Source organism: Triplophysa rosa, linkage group LG7 (genome assembly GCF_024868665.1).
Source record: "Triplophysa rosa linkage group LG7, Trosa_1v2, whole genome shotgun sequence".
NCBI lineage: Eukaryota > Metazoa > Chordata > Actinopteri > Cypriniformes > Nemacheilidae > Triplophysa > Triplophysa rosa.
In genome coordinates, this window is record NC_079896.1 from 17,286,167 (window position 1) to 17,304,003 (window position 17,837).

Genomic DNA, 17,837 nt, shown 5'->3' on the forward strand with positions numbered 1-17,837 from the left:
CAACACTCCTAAATTTGGAAGCTGACACCCTGCCAGTCATCAACCACAGTCATTCGATATCACGTGGGCTGACACCAGCTCAACGCAGTGATTATAGAACCTTGCAAATGTGTTGGGTGTACTCAATCTGTTATTCCAAATCAATGGCATCCACAATCCAATACGAGAGTGTTGAGGTGCATTGCGCATTTATCTGGATCGCACAGTGGGCTTCAGATGCTAAGAACAGCTTTTTTGTTTGTTTTGGGGGACAGCAGAAGGGTAAGGCTGTCTCCAAACAGAGACTCTCGTATTGGATTGTGGATGCCATTGATTTGGAATAACAGATTGAGTACACCCAACACATTTGCAAGGTTCTATAATCACTGCGTTGAGCCGGTGTCAGCCCACGTGATATCGAATGACTGTGGTTGACGACTGGCAGGGTGTCAGCTTCCATATACGTGTTTCCCCTCCCGGAGGTGACATGCGCTTGTTGTTGACCTGATACATTGTAAACAGGACCTGGGAAGGTCTTCTTCCAGCACCTGGTGAAGAGGTCATGCAATCAGGCCACTCATTAATTAGGCAAGTTCAGCCCAGGAATGGATAGACCCTTGTGACCGATGCTTAGTATGCGGAAGATTCCCCTTTGGGCAAGCCCATGCAATGTCTTTTCCACTGTTAGATTCCCCAATCTGGCAAACCATGTGCCTTCCCCTCGGCAAATAACCTCTGCCTCTACCACTGTTTTGGACATCCTCCCGATGATAGGGGTCCTCTTAAGCAGTGGTTGAATTGTAAAAAAAAATCAAGGGGGACAGTGTGGTCAAGGATTTTTTGGGGAAATGATTGTCTTATAGCTAACCTATAACTAAACACAATAACTAAACAAACTGCCTAATTTTTGTGTTTTTGAAAGATCAAAAATGACAGTAAAATCAGTAATGATGCAAAATATTATTACAAATTACAGAACTGTTTTCTATTTGATATACTCAATATATAAATTTATTCATGCGATGACAGTTGAATTTTCAGCGTCTGTCATGGTCCTGTCCTCATAGTAGTTGTTTATCTTGTTTTGGCTGACAGGATCATGACAATCCCATGTCTTGTGTCTGTGTTGGAAGCCATGTGCTCTGTGTCTTTCATCTTAGCCCTGCCCCCTTGTTTCCTTATTCATTATCCTGTCATTATTTCACGCCCTACGCCTGTCTCCCTCGTTACCTCCCCTTAGTTTCTTCCCTGTTTAAAGCTCTTGTGTTTGCTGTCTTGGGCTGCACCGTTTTGTGACCCCACAGTCATGTTTTGTCTGCCCTGTGAGTTGATTTAGTTAAAGTTGAGTTTTGTTTTTTATCTTGTCATGTTTTGGTTCTGTTTTCCCCTTCGAGGTATTTTTAGTTATGTTTTCATGTTGTTTAAATAAATACTTTTTGGTTAAGCACTGTCTGTACCTGTGTTCTGTCTCTCGCATCCTGACAGCGTCATTACTCCAATCTCCACTGTGACATGATCCTTCAGAAATCATTCTAATATGCTGCTCAAGAAGCATGTATGTACAAATTGAAGCATTTATATAATAATAATAACAATGCATGTTTCTTTATTATCAAAGCAGCATGTAACAGTGATGATTGGGGTAGTGATGCTGAAAATTCAGCTTTGTCATCGGAAGAATAAATTATATTTTTACATTTATCAAAATAAAAAAAAATGTTTTACATTGTAAAGATATTTTACAATATTACTGATTTTTAATAATGGGTCTAAATGTGTTCATTGGTGAGAATTAGTAAACTGATATATTCCCAAACTTTTGACAGGTTCTGTAATTTGTACTGAATGAAACTGCCATTTTCAAAACATGCACTAAATTTCAATTGTCAAAACAATTAGCAAGCAATCATGAAAATCACAATATTTTCTACAATGGTTCATAGCCATGAACTTGTTGATCAGATTTTCTGGTACGTGATTGCAACTGTCGGCTGAGCTGTGGCTTTTCTGAATCCAGGACCTCACATAAGGTTTCTAATGGAGGGCCAACACACTTAATAAAGACTAGAGCTGAAAGGCTTTGAAGCTCCAGACTTGACCTTGAATTGTTACAGTATTCGTTGGCTGAGTCCGAAATCGCATACTCAATGGGTACTTAATTTCAGTAGGTACGTACTCAATGGGGCTATATGGGTACGTACTGTTTTCCGTGAATGGGTGTAGTATGAATGCGATCAGCCATTGTCCTCCATATTGATGATCTTCTTTTCCTTTTTGATGGCGGAGAGCAAATTACGTTTGTGGTGCATATCCGCCACCTACTGTACTGGAGTGTACATGGGCCAGAGATAAAACATGTGACGTAATAACAAGCGTAACAGCTTAACTTATGAGAGACAGATGCATTAACATCAGTAATGAAATAACTTAACCTTCCATGAGTTTTCGCAGCATTTGCAACATGTTTGTGTAACAAAGTTCAATGTAGGGAAGGACGGAGGCGGGAACCGGCGAACATTTAAACAATAAATTTTAATCAAAAATAAACAAACAAAAACACGGAAGTAAAAGGCCGGCAGCCACCTCACGGTCGACTGCCGGCCACACAAACATAAATAAAACTTAACATTTCCGGGCCCGGTCCTCTCTCGTCGGCAGTCCCGTCGCTCGTCCTCTTATGCTCCCTAGCTCCCCGTGAGGCATGCGGGACCGGTGCGCGTACAGATGATACTCATTATCACTCACGCCACTGGCCCCGCCTTCCTGCTCCACGGCTCTCGTCCCGCCTTCCTCGCTACATACCCCCATCGCCCCTCACAGGCCGGGGGGTACCACCGCGCCTGTGCTTACTCCCCCCGGGGGCCCCCCCTTGAGAGCCCCAGCACCTGGGGGTACGCACCGACGAGACAAGAGAACGGAGCCGGGAGCACCCCGAGCGACAGGGACGAGAGAGGGGAGAGAGGAAAAAAAAAATAGTCCGGTTCCCCGACACGCCGTCGCACGGTCCTCAGCCAGCCGAGAGGCTCTTCCTCGCGGTGCTATGCTGTGGTGCTGGACGTTCGGTGGACGGCCCGATCCTCCTCCGCCTCCTGGCGGCCGGCGATGGCTTCTGGCTGAGGGCAGCCGGCACTCCCGCGCTCCCTCCATGGCCGCCATCCCACCTCGTCCCAGGAGCACGGCCGCGGGCTCTCCGTCCCCACCGAATCCCATCGTTCCAGCACCACGATCTCGGGCAGCCACTGGCGGACGCCCTCATCCGCGCTGCCCGAACTCCTCAGCACCGCGAGGCCGCTCGGCGGCGAGGGCTCTTCGACAGCATGTCCGTCCTTCCTCCCGGGTTTCGGCACCAATGTAACAAAGTTCAATGTAGGGAAGGAAGGAGGCGGGAACCGGCGAACATTTAAACAATAAACTTTAATCAAAAATAAACAAACAAAAACACGGAAGTAAAAGGCCGGCAGCCACCTCACGGTCGACTGCCGGCCACACAAACATAAATAAAACATAACATTTCCGGGCCCGGTCCTCTCTTGTCGGCAGTCCCGTCGCTCGTCCTCTTATGCTCCCTAGCTCCCCGTGAGGCATGCGGGACCGGTGCGCGTACAGCTGATACTCATTATCACTCGCCTTCCTGCTCCACGGCTCTCGTCCCGCCTTCCTCGCTACAGTTTGTAATGCCTTCACAAAGGAGACGTCGGGCAGCTGCTCGACGATCTCGCCTTAGGAGAGCACTGCTGATTTTATTGTCAAGAAATGTAAGTATTATTGCTTATAAATTAAGTGTACCCTAGAAATGCATTGCTAGCCCACACCTACACTTTTGCACAATATTATTGATAAGTGCTGACCAATACTTATTATTTTTTTCCCTGAAATGATATATTGTATTAAAATAGGCTACAAAATGTAATTGTATTGCAATATGCCATCTATGCATTAATACAGACTACAAAAATGTGAATGCATACATTTCAGTGAACAAATGACAATGCATGAAGTAATGTAATATGTTTTTTTTTACAGAAAACTATAGAATAAACATGAATAAAAAGTATGTCAATTTGATGTAAGAAAATAAATGAATTTAACAATTATAAATGCATATACAAGTAAACATCACATAAAACAAATATTTATTTCAATTTATTGTTGTAACAAATTATCCTGTATCTACAGTCGTTGAGCCCCACATCCTACTGCCATCTCAACACAGCTGTGCCAATTCTTAAGATGTATTTGGATGAAGCAGTTGATTAGATTAGATTAGATTAGATTAGATTAGATTAGATTAGATTAGATTAGATTAGATTAGATTAGATTAGATTAGATTATGTTCAACTTTATTGTCATTACACATGTACAAGTACAAGGCAACGAAATGTAGTTTAGGTCTAACCAGAAGTGCAATAAGCAAGTGCAGGATATACAGTTGTGCATAAATACATAAATACAGGATAAATGACCATTATATACAGATGGCTATTTACTGAAAACAGAAATTTACTGATGGATATGTACAATATAAATTAGACTATGCAGAACAGTAGTGCAATGAATATAAAGTGTGCATAAATTATGGACAGCAGCTATTAAGTTAAAGTAAACAGTGCAGTAGATGAGTTATTGCAGTATTCAGTACATAGTACTGGAGTGCAAATGATGCGGTATATGTGTAATAATCCAGTAGTGCAAATAACATTAGTACATAGTACTGGAGTGCAAATGATGAAGTATATGTATAAATAGTCCGGTAGAGCAAGTAAACATGTAGTACATGTGTAGACAGTCCAGTCGTGCACTTGACAGGCCTGTAGTGCAATAAACAAAACAATATAGCAGCATTAAGTAGAGGTATATGAGGGGGTTGTGGAATCAGCGGGGGGTAGAGTTCAATAGGCAGACAGATCTGGGAAAAAAGCTGTTTCTCAGTCTGCTAGTCCTTGTCCGGAGGCATCTGAGGCGCCTGCCAGAAGGCAGGAGAGAAAACAGTCTGTGGGCGGGGTGAGAGGAGTCCTTAAGAATGCCGCAAGCTCGATGCAGACAGCGTTTCCTCTGGATGTCCTCAATGGCTGAAAGTGGAGTCCCTGTGATGCGCTGGGCGGTTTTCACCACCCGCTGCAGTGCCTAGCGCTCTGCAACAGAGCAGCTCCCATACCAGGCTGTGACACAGTTGGTTAGGATGCTCTCTACTGCGCAGCGGTAGAAGTTCACCAGGATAGCTGAAGACAGTTGGTTCTTCTTCAGGGTCCTCAGGAAAAAGAGGCGCTGGTGAGCCTTCTTGACCAGGCTGGAGGTGTTGGTCGTCCAGGACAGGTCCTCCGAAATATGGGTCCCCAGGAACTTAAAGCTGGGGACACGCTCAACAGCCAACCCGTTAATGTGGATGGGGTCATGTGTGCCTCCTCTCTCCTTCCTGAAGTCCACGATGAGCTCCTTTGTCTTGGAAGTGTTAAGGAGCAGGTTGTTGTCTGAGCACCATGTGGCCAGGTGCTGGACCTCCACCCTGTAGGCAGTCTCATCGTTGTTGCTGATGAGACCAATCACTGTAGTATCGTCTGCAAACTTGATGATGGCATTAGATCCATTCACAGGCCTGCAGTCGAGTGTGAAGAGGGAGTAGAGAAAGGGGCTCAGAACACAGCCCTGTGGAACGCCAGTGTTAAGTGTGATGGTGGTGGAGCAGATGTGGCCTGACCTAACAAGCTGAGGTCTGTTTGTCAGAAAGTCCATAATCCAGTTGCAAATGGAGGTGTTAATGCCCAGGTTCCCAAGTTTGGTGATTAACTTGGAAGGGACGACAGTATTGAATGCAGAGCTGAAGTCAACAAACAGCATTCGTGCATAAGTGTTTTTATTGTCCAAGTGTGTGAGTACAGAGTGCAGTGCTATGGAGACGGGATCCTCTGTGCTCCTATTGCTGCGTTAGGCAAACTGGTATGGGTCCAGTGTGGATGGAAGGGAGTCCTTTAGGTGAGCCAGGACCAGCCGCTCAAAGCACTTCATAACAATAGTTGTGAGTGCTACAGGTCAGTAGTCATTCAGGCACGTAGGGCTAGAGTGTTTCAGCACTGGCACAATGGAGGTGGATTTAAAGCATGCTGGTACAACTGCTTGGGCGAGGGACAGGTTGAAAATATCCGTAAAGACCCCAGCGATTTGCTCTGCACATGCCCTAAGTACACGACCGGGGATGCCGTCTGGTCCAGCAGCCTTCTGTGCGTTGATCCGGCTCAGTGCCGTGTAGACATCTGAGGAGGTGAGTGTGATGGTCGGGTGGTCATCTAAGGGTGTGAGCTTGGTGGCAGTTTCCTTATTGTCTCTCTCAAAGCGAGCATAAAAGTCATTAAGCTCGTTCAGGAAGACAACATCTGTGGCTACGGGGGTGGAGTGGCTGGGTTTGTAGTCGCTGATGGCCTGGATGCCCTGCCACATGCGTCGAGGATCAGAGTTGGAAAAGTGCTCCTCTAGCTTTAGCTTGTAGCAGTGCTTGGCCTTTTTGATGCCCCTCTTCAGATTTGCCCTGGAAGTGCTGTAGGCCTGTGCATCACCTGAGCTGAAGGCAGTGTTGCGTGACTTCAACAGGAGGCGCACTTCCTTGTTCATCCATGGCTTCTGATTTGGGTATGTAGTGATTTGTTTCTGGGTTGTAACACTGTCTATGGTGATGTTAATGTAGTCTAGTACAGAGGAGGTGTAGCTGTCTATATCCATATGAAAGCCACAGGTAGCCTGAGAAGCAAACATACTCCAGTCTGTGTCTTGAAACCTGTCCTGGAGTGTGGAGTCTGCCCCCGCAGGCCACACTTTGATGGTCCTTACTGATGGCTTCACACGATTAATGATGGGTGAATACTTGGGGGTAAGGAACAGAGAAAGGTGATCAGATTGACCCAGGTGGGGGAGGGGGGTCACAGCGTAAGCTTCAGCCATGTTTGTATAGACATGGTCCAAAGTTTTGTTTCCTCTGGTGGGACAGGAAACATGCTGGTTAAATTTGGGGAGCACTGTCTTTAAGTTTGAGTGATTAAAATCTCCCGCAACAATAAATGCAGCCTCTGGGTGAGCAGTCTGTTGTTTACTGATGGCCGCATGAAATTCGTTCATAGCAAGCTTGGCATCAGCATCCGGAGGAATGTAAGCTGCCGTTATAATGGTGGAAGTGAACTCCCGTGGCAGATAAAAAGGTCTACATTTAACCATGAGAAACTCTAGGTTAGCTGAGCAGTGTCTCCCAACAATAAAAGAGTTCGTGCACCAAGCTTTGTTAACGTAAATGCACAGTCCTCCGCCTCTGGTCTTACCGGATTCATCTGCCGTCCTATCTGCCCAAAGTGTGTGGCGTCCCGCTAGCTCAATAGCATTGTCCGGTATGCCGCTGTTTAGCCACGTTTCAGTGAAAATCATGACATTGCAGTTCAAAAGTCTTTTGCTATGGATGATGCGGAGTCGAATCTCATCCATTTTGTTCACCAATGACCGTACATTAGCGAGGAAAATGCTGGGTAAAGAGAGCCGATGCGGTGTTAGCTTTAGCTTAGCTCTTAGCCCTCCGCGCTTCCCCCGCCTTTGTTTACGATCTCGACACCGCCGGCGAGCACTTCCGCCCGGCCGTGTAGGGTGCGTAGCATCGGGTGTTCTGGCGATCTCAGGGACGAGTTGAAGATTGGCAATAAAACTTCCGGGAATGCGCAAACCAATATCCAATAGTTCATGCCGGGTGTACGATGTAAAGGCATAGCTGTCCTGCACGATCAGACCCGAGATGAGCAAGAAAAACACTGCATAAATGCAAAAACTGGAGAGACCCTGAGCCTCGCGATGTGCACGCGCTGCCATCTTGGGTATTCATGATCACCGTCGCCACCTTCGCCTGTCTTTGCCATCCATCATGTCCCTCATTGCTGCAGTCAGACTGGACTCTGACCATGGATGGGAAAGGGACATCGAGGTGCTTGTGTTCCTCCTCTGGCTTGCCCATGCAGCATCCTTCAGAGTGGTGTCACACACATTTGGCATCCCCAAGTCCTCTGTGCATGACATTGTGCATTGAGTCAGCAAGTCAATAATGAGAATTTTGAAGAGGGTGAGATGACCTGGAGGCAGTGGGAGCGGGATTTGCACAGCTGGCTGGATCACCAGCTTTCACAAGAGTAGTTGGTGCTATAGACGGCTGTCATCTCCGAATTAAACCTCCAGCACATAACTCAAACTGCTACTACAACAGGAAGCTGTTTCACTCCATCCAACACCAGGCTATAACTGACCACCAGGCGAAATTTATTGATGTCTTTGTGGGATATACGGGGTCTGTGCACGATTCCAGGGTGCTGAAAAACAGCCCTGTGTATGCTGGGGGTCTATATCCACCTGCAGGAAAGTGCATCCTTGGGGATGGTGGCTATCTTTGCCTTTGTGCACCCATTTGTCTCATCACGCCATACAGAGAGCCTGTACAGAACCCTGTGCAGGCTTGTTTTAACAGCAAATACTCCCGTGTAAGATGCATTGTAGAGCGAGCCTTCGGCATGATGAAAACACGCTGGCGCTCTATTTTCTTCAAGGCCCTAGAGGTGAGCCCTGCCTACGTGCCTGAGGTTGTTGCATGCTTGCTTCACAATGTGGCTCATCTCAATGGGGACGTTGTTGAGCCAGAGAATTATCACGATGAAGGTGCTCCCCCTGAACCCCACAACCTTCAAGCAAGATTGGGAGAACAAGTGCGGGACAATCTGGCTGCTGCTGTGTCTGCTCCAAACATACGTGTGCCTGTCCTCCATGAGCATGACTACCTGTAAAACAAATGGACAGGTTAAAATGTTTGACACTTTCTGTTTGTCAGCATGTAGGCCTACTGTAAGATTACAAATGCATACATAGAGTTCGTACTTTAAACAATTGCTGTTTAGGGTCTTAAAGGGTTAGGTCACCCAAACATATATAACCAATCATTGATTTCTTGCTTCATGTTATTTGCTATGTCTATGTGTGGTTTATAGACAAAATGTGATTTTAATGAGGTTTATTTTGCTGGTTCACCTTTTGTGTTCAGAACACGCAAGGATGAAAAACATGAGGTCAAGTAAATAATGACAGAACTCATGTTTTTGGAAACTAACAGTGTAATCCCTGTTCCTCTGTGTAGGCAATGCAAAAGTTCAGGTAGTTTGTGTAAACATGTCAGGTTAGGTCATGGAGGGCCACTGTCCTGCAGAGTTCCTGTCATGGTCTAATTAAACATACCTGAACAATATCATGAAACCAATTAAAGGGGTCATATGGCAGAAGTATGTATATACAGTATATAAGAAGTCTGTGTTTTTGGTGTGTTATAAGTATAAAACAATAAACAACACCACTTCATCGCACCTTTAAGCTAGACATTAGAACACTGCATTTTCACATCAAAATCACAAATATACTTTACTATGTAGCATCTTACAGGTTAACTTTACGCTACAGCACTTTAACAAATGTGACTGCAACGCAAAGAAACATGTTGTTGGCTAGTAATACTCACATTTGAAAACACCTGCCACGCAGTTCTCCGCTATGCTCCTGTATGAACTTTCCCTGTCCCGTGGGCTCATGGGATAGATAAGTATCCCAAGTATCTGTCCCTAGGTGCTTCAGAATGTGGGCGTAACCAGTAAGCCATTCTGGAATTTCTCACCTACTCTTTTATGAATACTGAAGATTCGGACATACTACTGAGTTTTCTCATACTATATAGCAGGTAGGTAGGCGTATTCGGACACAACAGTAGTATACGCACGAGATACGCATGAGATTTCGAGATACGAAATCTCGCGAGAAATAGTGCACCAGCCGGGAAATTCTCACCTGCTGTTTTATGAAGACCGAGGTTTCGGACATACTATTTGTTCGCCTACTGCTTTTCGCCTACTATATAGTATGGCATTATGCGATTTCGGACTCAGCCAAAATGTTCATCTGGCTAAAGCCACGCTCACACTCTGCTGTGGAAACAACCAGTGTGTTTACCATCTGCAAGAGGGATTTCACCTCTTTGGGGGTATACATTTCAATTCAGGCAACGGTCAGGGCAGGGCACAAACAATCATGAAATAATGTCCAGGCAGAGGTACACAAGAAACAAGGTAAATGCTCGGTAATGCTGCCAGGACAGACAATACTTTAAATAGCTTTAAATAGTCCAGGTGGTAGGCAACAGGTGTGGCAGTAATCAGTCTATAGCAGGGGGTTGTGGGGAATTAAGTCCTGAATGCAAGATTTGAAACACCATAGCCTCATTTTCTTTGTTGACATCGACCGGCTGCATTTCAATGCTCCTGTGAAAACCGGTGTGGTATCCGTGCATGATATCTTGTAAAACATCAATATATCGCCGGGAATTAGTAGCGGTTAAAAATCTTGTCATCACCACCATTTGTAGGCAAAAACACATTGACGTTACACTGCGCAAAACATGAACTAGATCGCATTTATAGTTATTTCTAAACATGTTTTTAACCGGTTCAGCGCCGCATGCACCGGTTCATCCCCATCGTGTTTCGGTCACACCACATGCACTGTATCTGTGTAGCTTTGCCAGAAATCCACAGTGTCGTGAATGAGTTTCTCGCGGTTCTTACATAGAAGGTTTTGTCAGATTTCTCGCAGTTTTGAGGTGATGTATGGCTCGTCTCTTAATTCGTGGAGAACAGCGCTGATGGCTCCTTGTATCCTCTGTGGATCAGACCTGCATCATAGGGCAAATGAGATGATGAGGTAAAGTATGGGTTTAAACAGGTTAAGGGTAAACTCTCCAAAGTGCACGTTGAAAAATGTGCAGCCTTGAGAACACTTAGCTGTTTAGGTTTGTATGTTAGCATGGACTCGCTCACATAACTGCTTATTTGGGATTGGGGTTGAACCAGGTTACTGCACCCACAATTTGCTCTGTCTTGTTTAGGTTTTGCAAATGGAATAAAATAAATTACATTCCCCATCCTCTCAGGATACCTGGAATCAGTGTTACAAGTACCCCGGGCACATCGTTTTATCATTTTCGTAGCATAAACACTGTAAAAACGATGAGAGCTTCGGATTTTACAATGCTTCTCTATGGCGCTGAAACCTAAAGTTGTCTGAGTTCCGGTCCCGGTGCAACTGATACTCAGCTGCCATTGGCTCATCTGCGTTTGAGGGGAGGGGCTTAGCGATAGGTCAATTGTGATGGATAGTGTTTGTAATTAACCACCCATTCCATAAGTGTGTAGAGACTTAGCATAAGCCAAATGGTCGGGATCATTAAAAGAAGATCCATAACCCCCCCCCCACTCTCTTTTGTCCTGGTTTCTTGATACCAACATCAAAAGACCAGAGCCAGACCTGGCTCCAAAGGGGGCCTGGATTTAGGTTGGTTCTCTCACCGAAAGTGTTTAGAACCTTTTGTTTCTCCCTGGGATATTTACGATTCTTCCTGAGCTTCAAAGCAAGCAGGGGAAAGGTGTGAAAGGTTTCAGCTGGTTCCAGAGGGACTTAGTAAGTTAACCCAGAGGAACTTATTCGATTAAACTGTCCTTTTCTGTAAATATATGTAATTATCTCTCTTATATATTGGCTCTCTTGGTTCTTTAAATCATTTGTAACTGGTAAATATGCACGTTTGATTCAGGCTTTGTTTGTATTCATACATTCAAATGAATCATGACTATGCAATTCAAACCTGGCATATTTGGTACCTAAATGTTTGTCTTTTGATTTCCTCCTTGTTCATATATATTGTGTGACCATAGAACTCTTTATACTCCTTATGTAATAATCTGGACTGGTAGTTTGTAAAGTTGCTAGGAGATCATAAAGATGCAAGTTAGCTGGTGAGTGGGGAAATTGAACCTTCCCCTGCTCAATGTTGATTGGTTGATTCAAACTCGTAGGGCATGCCCTTTCATGAAGTTAAATATCGATCAAGGACAAGGATCTTCAGTTAAGTTATCTTTAGCTTCTCAAGTTCTTCTCACCCTGAAAAGCATCATTGGACCTTTCCTCGCACCTCCTCCTTTTGGGGGCGGTACTTCTCTATCTGGACTCACAGGGCTGCTAGGCCCGAAATTTGGTTCTTCCGCAGGACAAACTTTCTGAACAACATCAGAACTTACTTTCCACGGGGATCTTGATGTTTGCTTTGCACACTGGGGAAATGCAAGTATTTCATTTAATTTTAGCCGCGATAAGTCGAGCCCGTTTTCAAGCTTTGAAACATGAGTTTTACAGATGTTCAGAAATGTTTAACTGCCAGGTTGCCATGCTGTTTTTTTTCTCTCTCACACTCCTTCTCTCTCCGCACTCCCTAGCGCTTTTGTGTTTCATGTATTGTTTGTCTTTATGCGATTGTCATTATGTTTACCATGTAAAGTAGTTTTAATAAACAACCATATATTCACTCATGAGTGGTTTTCTGTGCTCAACGCTCACAAACTCGGTCTCTAAACTGTGTTCGATCTATGCTACAGCTCTAAATCCTGTTTGGTGAAGTCGCATTACTTATGGCCATGAGATAACGTTAAAGTGTATAATATCATTGATGCATTTGCTGGACGAATACACACAAGTATTGTATCACTATTCTGCTAATCAGGAACTGTAAAATATGTATATTTAATGACGATTATTATACGTATTTTCCTTTGAGCTAAACTAATTCCTTGAATGAAATTGATGTTTTAAATAACTCATTTCATGGATGTGATCTTGATAGATCTGGTGGAGAATCATATTTGGTGAGCTAAGCTCATCATTATTTTAGCATGCAGCTAAAACCGCTACAGGTGTACCATAAAATAGTATACGACCTAAACCCATATGTGTTAACATGTACCATGACTAAAGGATACAGGTTGGAAAAGTTTAGCAAGGTTAATGAGAGTTTAAGTCAAACATATAGTCAGGGATACCACATCTGATTGTAATTAAAAAACATTCCATGAGGGTTAAAACCGGACACAGTTAACCCGGAAATACCAAACATTCCAGGACAACACAACACCTGAAGGGGTCAACGGTCATCATCAATCATTTTGACACTATGCCCCCCCATTAACTACTGGCGTTACTAGGCTCGTTTAACAACTTGAGAGTAATTCATGGCAGAATTGTAATTGTTTAGGCGGAGTTCACCTTCAATAAGCACTCCTGAACCATGTGATTTTTTTATTTTAATTATTTCTTTCTTTTCAGAAATAAATGAGTGTTTGTCTCAGCCATGTATGAATGGGGCAACTTGTCAGGATAGAATAGCCTTTTACCTGTGTGAGTGCGAGGATGGTTTTACTGGTCAGCATTGTCAAACAGGTAACATCTCTTGGTTTTCTCATTTCTCTTTGGAATATACAGTATTTTGATAATATTGATCTTAAGTGTGTGTATAGAGAATGTGAAGCTGACGTCACGCCTTATGTTGCATGTTGTAGTGGTGTCGCCATCTTGGTTGCTATTGCTATTATTGTTTTTATTTGTACCGTTACTTGTTTTGTTTGATATATGGTGAAATCGAAAGTGAAAGAACCATGGGCTTTTCCTGAACGACTCTGCGTAATGCTATTGCAGTTTTAAACACAACAAGACCGACCTACCATAGTTATATTTCCTAATCAAACAAGAAAAACAAAACACTGCATTGAACGCACTAGCAGCCATCCTCCCAAGATGGCGCAACATTCAACGCGACGTGACGTCGATTAACAAGCTCTATACACTGGTCCAGAAGCACTTCCGGTTTCATTTTTCCATATATATATATATATTATATATATATACATATATATATATATATATAGTATATATATATTTTTATTACATACATAATTAAATCCTTAAGATATTTGTTTAACATTTTGATTCAGTTATAAATGTCCTGTTGGTTGTATTCTGTTCAAGTGTTTGTGCAGTGTTACAAACCGAAACAAGATGTTCTTCTGGACCATTGTTGGACCAGCATTGTTTACGTTTTCCAAAGTGGCCTATATCTGCTGGATGTGGATTGGATGTTACTGATGTTTATACTATTTGAACAGATATTGATGAATGCGTTTCTGAGCCATGCAAGCATGGAGCTACATGTGAGGATCAGCCTGGCTCTTATTTCTGCCACTGCCAGAAGGGCTATGCCGGGCAGGACTGTGAGATAGGTAACAACATCAGAAATCATATACCAGTGGCCTGTATCACGAGTTTCAGAGTAAGTTTTGAGTTGACAAAACCAGACAAACCCAACCTGGTTCAGATCAGGTTCAGCTGTAGCACAACGCTTGGTATAAACTTTCTCTGTCAACTCCGGTTTGATTCAGAGTTCATGAGGCGCGTGCACCTGAAAGTGTGACACATGCGGCAAACAGCCAATCACACGGAACATGGAAAGCATCATCAGTTTGATTGACTTCTCGGGAGTATCAGTGCAATTCACTTTTCTGCTGAAGATGAAGAGATCATTATGAAAAATGTCATGAATTGTAACACATTTACAAGGCAGGAATAAAACCTGCTGCAGTGAAAGTTTGAGAAGGCAGCGACTATATCAATACAGAATCAACTGAATTTAAATTATTTATATAGGTTTACAAGAAGATCAAAAGATAATATGTATGCTTCATTACTTAAAAATGCTTTATATATTGAAGTTTGTTTTTATATGAATATAGTTATATTAATTTAAATGCTATGTTTAATATTAATTAATTCATTTTAATTATCAACTCATATAATAATTATGTGAATGTGGTTTGAATTATAATCAATAATTGTAAATATACAATACAAATAAACACTTAGCAGCAAAATATATATATTTTTAGGGCCTTTTTTGGGCCTTTGTTAACAACAAATTCATGTCTGTGTAATTTGTATGGCAATCATTTTGAGCAAAGGATGTGTCACAACATTTACTTTCAGCCTTATTACTTACACCTGATTAGAGACACAAAAAACTTTTACACCTACTGTATCTCCTGCAGGCAGCCAACCTCTCAGAATGACGGATTTCCCATCTTATGATACAGATGTATGTTTGTTCTGCAGAACAGGATGGATGCAAGCCAAATCCTTGCTTGAATGGAGGTGTGTGTCGAGGCTACGGGAGGAACCATCTGTGTGTGTGTAAAGAGGGTTATGTTGGAGACCGCTGCCAAACATGTATGTTAACAACTTTTGAACGACATGGTGGGGAATTTAGGATAACAGAATTTGTATTTTTGGGTGAACAATCCCTTTCTTCAAGACACACGGATGGCTAATTTGTGTGAATTTGTATGATGTGAATCGTTCAAAAACGTGCTATTAGTAGAGAAAGCGATACAGAAGCCCACCCCTAAAGTTAACCCTTACTGGCATTAACAACAAACTAAAACGTATAAATTAGATTGTACAAATACACCTGAATTGGTCACCTTGTAAAATAGCTATGAATTGCTGTGAGATTGTGTTGCACACATTTAAGATTACTTTTTTTATGTGAATAAAATAGTGGCCAGTAGAAACAGCTTTATCCATTTTTATCTTCAAAATCATTTTTAACTTCTTAGCTTTCAGAGAGGTCATTATTTTAGTTCTGGACCTTTATCAAATAGGGTGCTTTAAATCTAAGGTCTCGATTGGTCCTCTGTTGCCGTCTAGTAGATAATCCATGTGTACTGCAGCCTTGTGGGAACAGAGGCATCTGTTCGAGTCATAAGAGGGATAACTACAGCTGTGCCTGCAGGGTGGGCCACACAGGGAGAGACTGTGAGAGAGGTCAGCTTCTTATCCCCCATTATGTAATATCAATCCATCCATTCATTTTTTTGGAATGTGGAGGCTGTTTAGAAAGAAAACTAAAAAAGATGTAACTTAAACTTTGTTTATTCTTATAGAAGAATCAGTTTGTCTGCAATGGCAGTTGCTCCCAGGGAACTGATCAATTATATTGAGACCTGGCCAAATTACTTAAACAGATTAAGATATCTGCATTTATTTGGATTTTTGTGCTCATAAAAAAATAAATTCTGTCCTCATAGTAACAGGGTATCAGAGTTATTTTAAATACTTTTTCTGTTCTCAGACCTGTTGCCTCCATCTGGCCTGCATGTGTTGCGGGTAGAAGAAAAGGAAGTTGAGTTACGCTGGGATCAGTCAGATGCCACTCAGAATTTGATCAGTGGCTTTGCCATTGTTTTTGCTCCAGTTGGTCGTTTACCGAGGAGGACAGACTTCCTAGAGAAGCAGCATTCTACCTATGTGCTGCAAGGCCTAAACCCCGGACAGCTTTATAATATCTCCGCCTTCTCAGTTAAACGCAACACCAACAGCAATGACATAAGCCAGCCTGCTTTCGCACTCATTCGCACAAGTAAGTGCTTCCATTGCCTACATGGGGATTATGTCATGTCATGTTGTTTAAGCACCACAAACAGCAGGATTTTGTTGTTTTTTGCACCATTAGATTTGATGTGCTCAATTAACAAGACATGTAGTTTGCTCATATGCTGTTCCTCTGTTCTGTTTTAGGGCCACGTAAGGTAGAACAGCTGGAGGTAGTGAATGTGTCCTCCTCTCAGGTATGGCTGCGCTGGCTGGTCCTGGTTAACCGCCACACTGCTGTCAGTCAGGTTCGAGTGTCCCTGGTGCCTGCGGATGGAGGTAGACCTCGCACAGCTATACTCAACAGCAATGTTTCAGAGTACACCTTCAGGTCAGTCATGGAATTGCTTCCATTTAGACGCACGGGACCTTCTGAGATTGGGCAATGTGTCCTATTTTTAGTTTATATTTTAGTAATCTATGTGAATCTCACTTTGCAGTGCAAAAATTTCACAACAAAATCATATTATATAAGTAATTAGGTGTTACCCAATTTATAAGGTCATAAATCAGGACTGCTGTTGAGCGGTAGGCTATTGCCTGTTCCTGTAACTTTAGGATATTTACTACAGTGAACCTAGGTTTTGATTATTGTTTGCTGTGAGTTTTTAAACCTTTGTTCTTGCAGTGTTGTGCTTGGCAAACATTCATATTCATGCGGTTTACCAACAATATTTCATGAGTTCACCTTAGCAAATAAATAAAGCGAGATGAATGGTATGTGTATTTGGCATGCTGGCTGGGGAAAGGGCTCCGAGGTCGGTATTCTTGCCCAAACTCAGAGTACTCCAGCCTGTCTGGGGAGAGGGCTCTAAACTCTGTATTTGCCCGAAGCTTGAGGTAGAGACTACTGTGGGAGTGGAAACTAAGGGTGCGTTCATATTTGTAGTTCGGTTCTTTTTTCGTGTTTTGGTCCGGACCAAAAAATGTAAAATACCTTTACTCCTGGTTCGCTTAGCGTTCAGACTGGCATTTTAATAGCGTACCTAAAGATAGCGAACCTAACAGCTTACTTGTAAAGTCGCAACGTGATTGGACAGCTTTTATGATTTATATTTTAAACTTACCGGACATCCAAAACAATGCTGTGTGCTGGGTTATACATGCTCAATGTATGCCTGCGCATATGAGGGTATTTGTAGCAAGCCGGTAACTCGCGAAAACCTTATGAAGTGTTTAAAGCAGTCAAAACGGCAACAGGAATTCCTCCGTTACATGCGCAAGTACAGATCTAATAAACACTCCTTTTATGTTACCAAATCACTTGATATTCGGGTCGTACATTGTTATCAATTCCTGTTTTTGGTTCGGTTCGATGCCTTTAGTCTGTGTTGCGTTCATATTTCAATCGAATCGGGCCAGAGTTCATTTGAAAGTGGACCTAGACCCATCTTTTCAGCGTTCCCATAGAAGAAGATAGAGAGCTTGAGGTAGAAACTTTACTGCGGCAATGGAAAATAAAGATAAAGGCGAGCGGGCACTACTGCAGCATCTGGAAGAGAATT

General features: G+C 43.0%; 2 protein-coding genes across 17 annotated transcripts in view; one reads left to right on the forward strand and one right to left on the reverse strand.

Moving 5' to 3' along the window:
* Positions 1-17,837, reverse strand: part of tbc1d23 (TBC1 domain family, member 23) — a 521,932-nt gene that overhangs the window by 73,358 nt on the left and 430,737 nt on the right. The gene's annotated exons all lie outside the window — the stretch shown is intronic.
* The window catches only part of sned1 (sushi, nidogen and EGF-like domains 1), a 123,698-nt gene that overhangs the window by 21,217 nt on the left and 84,644 nt on the right, over positions 1-17,837 (forward strand). For 9 of the 14 annotated variants that reach the window (XM_057337187.1, XM_057337181.1, XM_057337188.1 and 6 more), the window contains 6 exons: positions 13,180-13,293; positions 14,016-14,129; positions 15,016-15,129; positions 15,610-15,726; positions 16,034-16,321; positions 16,480-16,663. In XM_057337187.1, the coding sequence (XP_057193170.1) occupies positions 13,180-13,293; positions 14,016-14,129; positions 15,016-15,129; positions 15,610-15,726; positions 16,034-16,321; positions 16,480-16,663 (931 nt within the window). The remainder of the gene's footprint in view (positions 1-13,179; positions 13,294-14,015; positions 14,130-15,015; positions 15,130-15,609; positions 15,727-16,033; positions 16,322-16,479; positions 16,664-17,837) is intronic. The other 5 variants (XM_057337189.1, XM_057337182.1, XM_057337191.1 and 2 more) reach the window with 5 other exon arrangements.